This window comes from Ovis canadensis, chromosome 9 (genome assembly GCF_042477335.2).
Source record: "Ovis canadensis isolate MfBH-ARS-UI-01 breed Bighorn chromosome 9, ARS-UI_OviCan_v2, whole genome shotgun sequence".
NCBI lineage: Eukaryota > Metazoa > Chordata > Mammalia > Artiodactyla > Bovidae > Ovis > Ovis canadensis.
In genome coordinates, this window is record NC_091253.1 from 58,705,185 (window position 1) to 58,718,143 (window position 12,959).

Consider the following 12,959-nt stretch of genomic DNA (forward strand, 5'->3'; position numbering starts at 1 on the left):
CTGAAACTCCAATACTTTGGCCATCTGATGGAAGAACTGACTCCTTTGAAAAGCCCCTGATGCTGGGAAATACTGAAGGCAGGAAGAGAGGGGGCTGACAGAGGATGCGATGGTTGGATGTCATCACTGACTCACTGGACATGAGTTTGAGCAAGCTCCAGGAGTTGGTGAAGGACAGGGAAGCCTGGCGTGCTGCAGTCCATTGTGCTGCAAAGAGTCAGACATGACTAAGCAACTGAACTGAACTAGATCATGAAGGCAGAACCCTCATGAGTGGGATTAGCACTCTTATAAATGAAAGCCCAGAAAGCTCTCATTCCTTCCTCAATATGAAGACACAGAGAGACAGAGGCGACCTATTAACCAGGAATCAGGCCCTTACCAGATACCAAATCTTCCACTGCCTCAATCTCGGTCAACCCAGCCTCCACAGCTGTGAGAGACAGCTGTTGTTCAAGCCACTGGGTCTGCACTTTTCTGTGATAGCAGCCGGAACTATGACACAACAGCCGTGTCATCCTTTGCAATGTTTTTCCTACAGGAAAACTTACTGCAAGGTCCAAATTACCTACCTCAGAAATGAATTTCTAGAATATAATTCATTTGTAAACTGCATTTCTCAAGGCTTCCTCTAACCCAACTCACTCTCTTAAAAAAATATTAAGAAATTTCCCCATATTATTATTATGTCTTCTGCTAAGACATGTCACCCACTAAGGCATGTCATTGACTCTCACAAAAACAATAAATCCTAATTATATTTCCTCTCTTCACCAAGGCACTGGTCACCTCCTTTTTTTGAAGCATTAGATCAGCCAGCTAAAAGCAGTAAAACCCTGACTTGAGAAACATAAAAATGAAGACAAATTTCCTAACTCTTGCTTTCTCCTTCTAACTCTTGCGTACTAACTAAGCACGTTATTTTATTCTCTCTCTTCCTCAGTTTCCTCAGCTATGGAATGGGGATAATAATGGTCTTACTTTATAGATTTTTTTAAATGGGGATTTAAAAACCAAAAATACAGAAGGCTTCTAAACACAGAAAAAGGCTGGTAGCTGATACATAAGAACTAATCAGGAAAATAAGATGGTGCTTATTATTCATCACATCATCATCATCACGATCACTATGGAGATGGTTTTGGTCAGAAGAAAAGCCAGCTTTAAAATCATCACGTGTTGTTGGCCCTGGCAGCCGAGGTTGGCCTTTTGGCCAAAGCAGACATAACTGGACATGAGGCCCGGCCCACGCTAAGTTGCTCAGCCTGGGGAGCCACCAGCAAGCTCACCTTCATCACGTCGTTGTACCCGCCCTGCACAGCCACATGCAGTGGGGCCATCATGCTGCAGTTTCGGAGGTTTGGGTTGGCTCCTTTGCGAAGAAGAAACTTAACACTTTCCACCTGGTTTTTTCCTGCAGCCCAGTGCAGTGGGGTATTTCCATAATCATCCATCACATTCAGTACTAGAAAAAGACACCAAAATACAGGTGAGACATTGCTTGGATTGTACTTGGCACCTACCGCATGCCTATTTACTGCAAAGCTCGGTGCCAAGTGCCATGGTAGAGGCTTCACCTTCTTTAGGAGAAATAAAAAGATAGCTTCAGTTCTCAAAAACATCTAACAGACACCTTTGGGGATGCATGTCAGTGACGGCACTGACTTTGTCAAATAAGTTAGCTGTCAATCTGTAGGATCCATGGGAAATAGGTCTTCCTATTGCTACATGCTTTTATCTGTACTATGAATTTGGGGATTTGTTGCAAAGCATTGAGTTTATATAAAAGTAACAATTCTACACCAGGCAACTCTAAGTTCCATGCAACCATAATTTCATCCAACCCTCTAATAGCTCACAAGGGGCCATGACCATTTTTCAGAAAGATGAGGACTAGAGAGGTTCAAAATCCTGCCAACATTATGCAGCCAGTAAGGAGCTCTGTAAGCTGACTTAGTTCTTTGAATCTCAGTTTTCTCATGTTCAAATTTGGTGGAAGGAAGGAAAGAAGGGAGGGAAGAAGAGGAGGGAGCATAACATAGGTACACCTTGCAATATTTTTAGAAGAAGAATATCAAATTATGTCCTTAAAGATCTTAGTGGAGTGTTTGGCCTTTAGCATTGGTTCAAAAAAATGTTAATGAGAAAAAAGATGTACCACTAACAAATGCAAGACTGGAATTAGAGCTTGTGCACCTTGATGCCATACATGGTTTCGACATATTTCTACAATATATCGTTGTATTATTTACCCTGTGATTAGCATGCCCTTTGACACTGCAGGATTTACTTTATATCTGCTCTAAAAAAGACACAACTGTCTGCTTTATCAACCATTTTAATTGGTGGTAGTATATTTTTATGTCTGAAGAGAAGGGAAAAGAGCTCATTCTTAAATATGACTTAAGGACCACCTACAATGCCTAGAATCATGCTGCAGCCATATTTCTCATTTCTCTCCTTTTTAACATTTATCTCCCCACTATCTGCTCTCAGTCACTCCAGTGCCTCATTTTCAACCACACAGACACACACACACACACATGCACACCCACACACGCACACACACACACAGTCTCTCTCTCTCTCTCACATACTCACACACATCCCTTGACCATTCTGTCTGATCAAGATAAAGCACCACACTCAACATTTTATTTAGCACCAAACCTCATGAAACCATGGCCAAAACTTACAAACTCCCACTCATCAATTAAATAACTTGAATTTGGCTTTTACCACTATTGCTTTTCATAAATCACTTTTATAGAGGTCAGGAGGCCTTCTAATGTCAAGGTTATTGTGTCTCCTTTCTATGCGATCTCTTTGTGGTACCTGAGCCTTCTGACTAATCTCTCCCTTGGCTCATGTGCCATCAATCTCATGCATCACTGTCTTCACCATCATTTTTCTGCCTTTTCCTCTGCCCTCTGACCCTGAACATTGGTGTTTTACCCTTAGCCACCTTCATTGGCAATTCTATGGTCTTCTAAAGGATTTTCATGCATTTACACAATTTGAGCTACTTCCTATGCAATACTGGCCCTGTGGTGTGACCCTTTCCTTCTATATTTTTGGTCTACTAGATGCAAGGTATTAGGCTACAAGTCTACTAGAAATTTTCAAGTGGATGTCCCCTGGGCCTTTTAAACTCAGTATGACCATATTTAAATTATCTCCTCACACTCACTTTTCTTGTTTTCTTATAAACCTTCTTTTCCAGATGGCTAGACTATTCATCTAATCCCTAAATTAAGAATGTCAACATCAGTCCACCTTTTCATCACTTACTCCTTGCACTCAATCTTTATGAAGCACTTTCCACTCTACATGTGAAATAGCCCTGGAATCTCTCCCTTTCTCCTTATTCCAATCTCAAAACCCTAGTAGATGCTCAACTTCTCTTTACTACTAAAACAGCTTTTTAACTGACCTTCATCTTACCATAAACAATAATGGTCTTATTACACCACCTCACTGCTTAAATCTCTGTGTCACCCCTCTTCCTTATCAACTACAGCTGAGTTTCTCAAAGAAGGCCGGGGGCACAAGGCTGGGGAGGATGTGACATCTTCTTGGGGTGTCAATTTTATTGACACGATAAGGGTGGCACTAGAGGTAAAGAACCCACCTGCCAATGCAGGAGACATGAGAGATGCGTGTTCGATCTCTGGGTTGGGAACATCCCCTGGAGAAGGAAATGGCTAGCTCTTCTACTATTCTTGCCCGGAGAATCCCACGGACAGAGGAGCCTGGTGGGCTATAGTCCATAGGGTCCCAAAGAGACAGACACAACTGAAGTGACTTAGGATGTGCACACAGCAAGCAAGCAATTTAAGTATGTGATGACCTCAGTGGAAATAGTATATAAGAATACATGAAATATACATGATTTTTTATGGTCTATCATGCAATTGCAAAGAAAATCTGCACTGGCAGTGGGCTGTCCCAGATTCCTGCACCATCCTCTGCAGTATTTCTGTGGAAAAGATTGAAGGGCATTGGCTGGAGGGAAGACCACATTCCTGAGTGAGACATTCAGGCCCTTTATAATCTGGAACTAACTGACGCTCCAGAATCACTTCATTCCACTCTTTCCAAATGAGTCTAATGAGACGATGAAATATCCAGCACTAGCTGTAAAGTTCTGTTACCTTCACAGGAGGACTCATTGACAATCATCTCCATCAGCTCTACTTGACCTTCTTCTGCAGCATGGTGCAAAGGGGAGGCATTCACATCATCATATTTTTTTAATCTCTTGTGTTTCTTCACAAAGTTTTGTAAACTGCATTTGTTTCCCTCGAACACCACCTAGAAGTATATACAAAATTGTTACCTTAAATAAGCATATATAAAACTTATTAGTATGATAAGTTCATTGTCAAAAGATTATCATCCAAACTAGTTCTTGTGCTTATGATAAAGTAAATAAATTTTCTTCTGAAGAACACAAAATGTTTAGACATATAGAGCATGCCCCAGAGCATACATGCTCAGCTGTGTTTGACTCGTTGTGACCCCATGGACTGTAGCCTGCCAGGCTCCTCTGTCCATGGGTTTTTCCAGGCAAGAATACTGGAGTGGGTAGCCATTTCCTACACCAGGAGATCTTCTGAACCTAGGAATCGAACCTCTGTCTCCTTAATTGTCTGGCTGATTCTTAGACATGTAGAAAGAAAGTGAAAGTGTTAGTCACTCAGTCATGTGTGACTCTTTGAGGCCCTCTGGACTGTAGTCCACGACCTCCTCTATCCATGGAATTCTCCAGGCATGAACACTGGAGTGGGTAGCCATTCCCTTCTCCAGGAGATCTTCCTGACCCAAGGATCGAACCCGGGTCTACAAATGCTTTCACATCGATAAGCACATTAAATAAATAATTTGATTTCTGATCCCAAACCTGTATATGCTGTAGAAATAAAGGCTTTGAGAAGAGTTTGGAAGTAAATGTAATAGATGCGAGCTGAGAAGAAAATAAGTAAAGTGAAAACATAGAGGCATTATTTCTTCCAGGTGAAAAATGTACTGAAACCACAGCATAAGGGATTCTGGTTGATGAAAAAAGATTTTCATGAATGCAAGGAGTAAAAGTAGAAACTAAATTACTGTCCTTTCTTTGGCCTTCCTGCCGATAGTCAATTCCCACCCAATGTGTTCCTAGGTAATGGAGATAGAATCATATTGAAGGATGGTCATGTAAGTCTCTTGGTCAGTTATCTAGAACAGCTGCCCAATCTCCTCTGGGAATGAACTATCTCCTCCCTTTTGACCCCTGGGATTCTGAGCCAGGCCAAGTCAGGTCAGGTGCAGTGCCTCATGGTTCTCTGCAGGCAGGAAGGGCTAGCATTTAGTTTAGTTCAGTTCAGTTCAGTTGCTCAACTGTGTCCGACTCTTTGTGACCCCATGGACTGCAGCATGCCAGGCTTCCCTGTCCATCACCAACACCAACACCCAGAGCTTGCTCAAACTCATGTCCATCAAGCTGGTGATGCCATCCAACCATCTCATCCTCTGTCATCCCCTTCTCCTCCTGCCCTCAATCTTTCCCAGCATCAGGGTCTTTTCCAATGAGTCAGTTCTTCATAGCAGGTGACCAAAGAACTTGAGCTTCAGCCTCAGCATCAGTCCTTCCAATCAATATTCAGGACTGATTTCCTTTAGGATGGACTGGTTTGATTTTGCAGTCCAAGGGCCTCTCAAGAATCTTCTCCAACACCACAGTTCAAAAGCATCAATTCTTTGGCATTCAGCTTTCTTTACAGTCCAACTCTCACATCCATACATGACTACTGAAACAACCATAGCTTTGACTACATGGACCTTTGTTGGCAAAGTAATATCTCTGCTTTTTAATATGCTGTCTGGGTTTGTCATGGCTTTTCTTCCAAGGAGCAAGTGTCTTTTAATTTCATGCTGCAGTCACCATCTGCAGGGATTTTGGAGCCTCCTAAAATTAAATTCTCTCACTGTTTCCACTATTTGTGTACTTACTTACCACCAAAGATCAAGACACTGAGAGGTTACATTGTTTGCCCAAAGGCACACAGTAAGGAACGAAGTTAGAATTTGAATGGAAGGTACATGGAATGCAGATTTTGTCTGACTGATGAATGTCAAAAATCCAACATACAGTGGAGACTGAAGTTGTGATAGAGAAACTGTGTGATGAAGTCTCCAGATCATAAGAACAAACTTTGCAGGATAAGTTCCATAAGTTTTGGGCATAGTTGGCAGTTGTCATTGGCCTGGAAAAGTATGATTCCAAACAGACATTAATGTCCACTGATGTCAGGGGAGGAGCAAGAACTTTCTAGAAGATGTAAATTTTCTCCAAGGTTTGTTTTCTTCATGCTCTTTATATTCTTTATTATAACTGCACTAAAGATGACTTGTCATGGATGACAGTATATCTCTTCCTTGTGAAATTTCAAGGTGTTGATATTCTGCTTTTGATTCATTCTCACAAGGTATGAAATTTCCAAATTTATACATATTCAGTAATAAATTTAAAATGAGCTCTTCACAGAAGTAGGCTCTTTTTCAATGTCTCACCCCATCAAGGGAAGTGTTTACCTGACTCCATTAGGAAGTATTATAGCACTTGAAATTGATATGTTCTTCCAGTAATAATACAGGAATTCTCTCATTTACCCCACAGTGTCAAAAAGAGCAATTTACAGGTCTACTCACTGATGTGCAGTCAACACAAACCCAATTACACACTCTGACAGCCAGGCCTGGGTTCAGAGGCTCATGAGGTACTGCTGAGTTCACAATGATAACAAAGCATCTAAATATTTTATACAAGCTCATCAGATGTGCTGTGTGAATTTAGTTCACGGCATGTTACCTAGGCTTCAAAGAGATTTCTTTAAAGAAAGTACTGAAAGTCAAGGATGTCATCTGGACAAGTCATTGCATATTCAGTCAATATAGTTTTCTACTGTCACAGGGCACTTCAGATTCTTTCAGATTCTGAACTCTATGACTAGATACAGAATGCAACAGACTAGATCACGTTTGTTGTTGTTCAGTCGCTAAGTTGTGTCTGACTCTTTGTGACCCCCATGGCCTACAGCAGGCCAGGCTTCTCTGTCCTTCACGGTATCTCAGTTTGCTCAAATTTATGTCCGTTGAGTAGATGACACTCTCTTAACCATCTTATCCTCTGCCTCCCCCTTCTTCTCCTGCCCTCAATCTTTCCCAGCATCAGGATCTTTTCCAATGAGTTGGTTCTTCACATCAGGTGGCCAGAGTATTAGAGCTTCAGCTTCAGCATCAATGATTATTCAATATTCCAATGAATATTCAGGGTTGATTTCCTTTAGGATTGATTGGTTAGTTCTCCTATTAGGTTTAAAGAAGCTAATTCTGAGTCCTTTATACTGGAGGTATCAAACACACCTGTTTTAGGTTGTTTTAATGAAATATATATATGCAGTATGGGGCAAAAAGGAAGGAAATTATTACAATGAGAAATTTTAACAAATGGGAGATTATAACTATGAGAAGTAAGTAAGTAAGGTAAGTGTTAGTCACTCAGTCGTGCCCAACTCTATGCAATCCCCCAATGAACTGTAGCCTGCCAGGCTCCTCTGTCCATGGAATTCTCCAGGCAAGAATACTGAGTAGTTAGCCATTTCCTCCTCCAGGGGATCTTCCCGACTCAAGGATTGAACCCAGGTCTCCTGCATTGCAGGTGGATTCATTACCATCTGAGCACCAGGGAAGCTCATATCAATGAGAAATTAAGGCCAAAAGCTGACGTATTAACTCCCTTGAAAGAAAGTCATTGGAAAAGATTAAAAGCATCAGTCAGATGATTCATATTCCACATTTCTAATCTTCTAAGTTTTCTGCCATACTTCAATTTTGTCAGGAGTCCTAAGATATTGTGTGTGCATGCTGGAGAAAATATTGTACACCATGTCTTCTTAATGAGGAAAGTTAAGAAATCTCCAGAGTGCTACATGTATTTGTTTGTAACTAGTCTCACTGCTGAGATTTCTACAGGATGATTTAAAGTCCAATCCCAAAGAAAGGCAATGCCAAAGAATGCTCCAACTACTGCACAATTGCACTCATCTCACACACTAGCAAAGTAATGCTCAAAATTCTCCAAGCCAGGCTTTAACTATATGTAAACCATGAACTTCCAGATGTTCAAGCTGGTTTTAGAAAAGGCAGAAGAACCAGAGATCAAATTGCCAACACCCGCTGGATCATCGAAAAAGCAAAAGAGTTCCAGAAAAACATCTATTTCTGCTTTATTGACTATGCCAAAGCCTTTGACTGTGTGGATCGCAATAAACTGTGGAAAATTCTGAAAGAGATGGGAATACCAGACCACCTGACCTGCCTCTTGAGAAACCTATATGCAGGTCAGGAAGCAACAGTTAGAACTGGACATGGAACAACAGACTGGTTCCAAATAAGAAAAGGAGTACATCAAGGCTGTATATTGTCACCCTGCTTATTTAACTTCTATGCAGAGTACATCATGAGAAATGCTTGGCTGGAAGAAGCACAAGCTGGAAGCAAGATTGCTGGGACAAATACCAATAACCTCATATATGCAGATGACACCACCCTTATGGCAGAAAGTGAAGAGGAACTCAAAAGCCTCTTGATGAAAGTGAAAGAAGAGAGTGAAAAGTTGGCTTAAAGCTCAACATTCAGAAAATGAAGATCATGGCATCTGGCCCCATCACTTCATGGCAAATAGATGGGGAAAGAGTGGAAACAGTGGCAGACTTTATTTTGGGGGGCTCCAAAATCACTGCAGATGGTGACTGCAGCCGTGAAATTAAAAGACGCTTACTCCTTGGAAGGAAAGTTATGACCTACCTAGACAGTGTATTGAAAAGCAGAGACATTACTTTGCCGACTAAGGTCCGCGTAGTTAAGGCTATGGTTTTTCCAGTGGTTATGTATGGATGTGAGAGTTGGACTGTGAAGAAAGCTGAGCACCAAAGAATTGATGCTTTTGAACTGTGGTGTTGGAGAAGACTCTTGAGAGTCCCTCGGACTGCAAGGAGATCCAACCAGTCCATCCTAAAGGAGATCAGTCCTGGGTGTTCATTGGAAGGACTGATGCTGAAGCTGAAGCTCCAATACTTTGGCCACCTCATGCGGAGTTGACTTGTTAGAAAAGACCCTGATGCTGGGAGGGATTGAGGGCAGGAGGAGAAGGGGACGACAGAGGATGAGATGGCTGGATGGCATCACCGACTCAATGGACATGAGTTTGAGTGAACTCCGGGAGTTGGTGATGGACAGGGAGGCCTGGCGTGCTGCGATTCATGGGGTAGCAAAGAGTTGGAGACGACTGAGCGACTGAACTGAACTGAACAAAATAAAATATATAAATCCCTCAATCTACAAGCTTGACTGTGGTTTTCACAAGCCTTAGATAACATAAATGCTTCTGCTCGATTTAGGCAAGAAAACTAAACAAAGACAAATTAAAACACAAAGAAAGTAAGTTTGAGACACTGCATTGCAGAATTCCTTCACTAATTATCTCTAGAAAACACAGACCACATTGATAAGTAAAGAAAGGACATTCGGTGTGATTTTCAAAATTTAAAAAATTTTTCCAGTCCCTTAATGTTAATTCCAAAGACGCTATCCTAGTGTTTGACCTTCACTTAGAACTTCATTTCTTTGTATTAAGCTAAAAGACGATAGTTATTATACTAATATTAAAGAGGAGGAAAAGTATTTAATCTGGATTTAATCTGGATGCACCTTGGGAGGCCTGGTTTGTGGTTTTACGTAATTTTCTATGCATGCCTGACTCACAAGCAGGATTAAAAACACTGTCTATTCACCTAACCTATTTAGAGGGCAACTTGGCAATTTCTACCAAAATTAAGCCCATAGGTGACTTTTGATCCTACTAGGCCTTTAACGTACTCATTAAGGTACTGTAGACAGAGGAAGCCATATCTACACCCACAGACACTCAATCACATGTGTGTGTAATAGCAAAACAAAACACACACGTACTGGTCTGGTAAAGCATGACACATTCATACAAGGGAATATTATAAAGCTGCTAAGAAGAATGAGATACATCTCCAGCAGCTGATTTTGAAAGTATTCTAAAATATATTCCATGAGCAAATCAAAGTGTAAATGGTTTCACCATGCAAAGAGATTTGTGGTGGCGTTGGAGAGAGCTTTTAATTCTTTTAACGTTTAAAAAGAGATGCTTCCTCCTACTGACAACGTGAGGCATCCAACGATGAGTTTTCTGAGCATCCGACAGCCTCTGCCCTCAGCGCCATCAGCCAGCAACCCGAGCTGGTGCAGCCTTTTGGCCAGAGCGACTTTGGAATCCGCAAAAGAAACAGAAGCCCCATTCTAGCCCTTGGGACCCCGGAAGACCACCTACCTAGCTTCGAAGGGTCTCCTCCCTCAAAGTCCCTTCCGACTGACTGCCCTGACTGCCCCAGCCCCTGGAGAGGGCCGTCCTCCCAATCCCTGCAACACCTCACTGTTAGGTTCTGCTTCCATTTGCCTCCGCGAGACAAGCGTGCTTCTGAACGCCAAACTCTTGAGTAGCTAGCTCTCTGACCGCCAGATTCAGCCATCTAGCTGTTTGGTTCTAAATAAAATCTATAAAAAGGAGAACAGCACACACTCCAAAACTGGTTCCGATTTTGGAACCAGGCAGTTGCGGCCAAACGCTCTCGGTACTTTGGGGGTTGGTCTCCCCACGCTACAGCTGCCCACCACAAGCAAAAGCAGGGTGAACAAACACGCAAAGAGGAAGGATAAAGCCGGCACCAACCGGCGGGCGCCTTTTAAGAACCCGACTCCCCGAGCTCCCCACTTCCCGAGGTCCATACTGGACCGCACGCACACCCCGATGCAGACAGCCCTCACCTGGCCGGGTCCTCCCAGCCCGGGGCTGCCCGCTAGGAAACCTCGAGTCGAGGAGAGTAAAGTTAGGAAGAGCCGACCCGCGCCCGGACTTGAGAGCGCGCCCGCCCGGGTACCTTGAAGTCATTGCTGTTGTCCTTGTGGTCCTCCACGCCCAGGCAGACGAAGTCCCGGGGCTCCTTCTCCCCGGGGCGCAGCATCTTCCTCAGGCTTCGCCTCATTGACCACGCCCCGGACGCCACCTGCGGCAGCTGCTCCCCACCGGCGCGGGCACCTAGGGCGAGACGGTCGCGGTGAGCCGGCGCCGGGCGCCGCCTGGGCGCTGGGGGCGCGCGCGCCGCTGGGGTCCGCGCCGGAGCTCCGAGCTCTTCCGCACCCGGCGGTCCCCGGGAGAAAAGAGGTTTGCTCTGCGTGAGGCCGGGAGGACTTCTGGCCAGAGTTGCCCGGCTCAGGCTACTTGTAGGGCAGGAAGCAGGAGGGGCGCGTGGAAGGGTGGGGACGCGCCACCGTGTCCACGCGCGGCCAGGGGGAGGCCGCGCCACGTGTGTCCCCCGGGCGGTAAGCGCGACTGGCCCGTCCCGGCTGCAGCAGCGCACCCTTGAGTCTAGGTGTCATATCAGAGTGTCTCCACGGAATCTAGACTTGTAATAAAAACCCTGAGAGCCCAAGTCCTGTCCTGCAATCAGAGAGAAAAGGGGGCCGGACGGGGGAGAGAATAACAAGAGGGTGGCTGGGCATACTGGGAAGATGTTAATTTTTCTATTATATAAGTCTTTTTTAATTCATATATTTATTTAAAAAAGAAGAAAATCACAATACTCAGACCATTCTTAAAGTGGGACAATCAACTCATGTAAAATGGGTGTAAATCAAAAGAATACCCTAGAACTTGAGGCATTGTGTTCTAAGGCTTCCAATTTTGAGATCAGTCCTGGCTTCTTGGAAACTAAAGCAGAAAGTTGTTACATTTTTTAATGAAAGGCTTTCTTGTTTCTTGTTTCTATGCAATGCAGAATTGACAGACCTCTGTATTCTCTCTCTTCCTGGCACATAATATTACATACAGTTTTGAAGTAATGACGTTTACAACAGGTTTGGGGGGGATGTTTCATAGATCTTTTAAGTTATAAACACTACAAAATGTCAAGATTGTGAGATCTGATGCAACTTTGCCTTCAAGAGTACTAGACTGTGAAACTTGTCATGTTATGTTTAAGGAAGACTTGGAGTGTTCATTGATGTTTAAGATTTTAATATTTCTAAAGGCCATTACAGTGACCTGGATATCTGCTGAAAGCCAAACTTAACATTTTGCTTTGCTTTGTTTTGTTTTAACAAAAAACTGTTTCAAATAAATCCTATTTCAACACAGTGGAAAAAAAAGTTTGTTGTGAGACTTCCCTGTCAGTCCAGTGGTTAAGACTCTGGGCTTCCAATGCAAGGGCCCTGTGTTTGATCACTGGTGGGGGTACTAAGATTTCATATACCATGTGGCAAAACCTAATTTTAAAAATAAATAAATAGGTTTATTTTTTTTTTCCCAGCTAAAAGTCACCAAGCTTCACCTTACTGTGTCTGCACCATTGTAGAAGGCTCTTTGAGCTGGAGAGGTTTTTTAGAAAAACTTAGCTTTCCAAAAGAAAAGAAAGTGAGAGTTGGTCACACAGTCGTGTCCGATTCTTTGTGATCCCATGGACTGTAGCCTGCCAGGATCCTCTGTCCATGGAATTCTCCAGGCTAGAGTACTGGAGTGGGTGACCATTTCCTTCTCTAAGGGATCTTTCCAGCCCAGGCATCAAACCTGGTCTCCTGCATTGCAGGCAGATTTTTTTAACCAGCTGAGCTACTAGGGAAGAAAAGGGGAGTGATTAAATCCTAGCAGTGGGCTGAGGGATTAGAAGAAGTCACTTTGAACCTCTGGCTCCATTTCCTGTGCATAACATACTAATCCCCTTAGGGATTGGTGTTTCAGCAGGGCTAATAAAATGACTGTTAGATTATACAAGAAATCATGATGACTAGTGTCCACTTGTTTACCGTCAACACTGTTTGAAGAGGCTTATCTT

At 43.2% G+C, this 12,959-nt stretch overlaps 1 protein-coding gene across 1 annotated transcript in view; it reads right to left on the reverse strand.

Moving 5' to 3' along the window:
• Nucleotides 1-11,476, reverse strand: part of TRPA1 (transient receptor potential cation channel subfamily A member 1) — a 57,668-nt gene extending 46,192 nt beyond the window's left edge. Inside the window, exons 1-3 of the mRNA XM_069600811.1 lie at nt 11,010-11,476; nt 4,155-4,314; nt 1,290-1,465 (exon numbers count right to left, since the gene is read on the reverse strand). Coding sequence (XP_069456912.1) covers nt 1,290-1,465; nt 4,155-4,314; nt 11,010-11,114 — 441 coding nt within the window. The 5' untranslated portion in view covers nt 11,115-11,476. The remainder of the gene's footprint in view (nt 1-1,289; nt 1,466-4,154; nt 4,315-11,009) is intronic.
• Between the last annotated feature and the right edge of the window lie 1,483 nt (nt 11,477-12,959).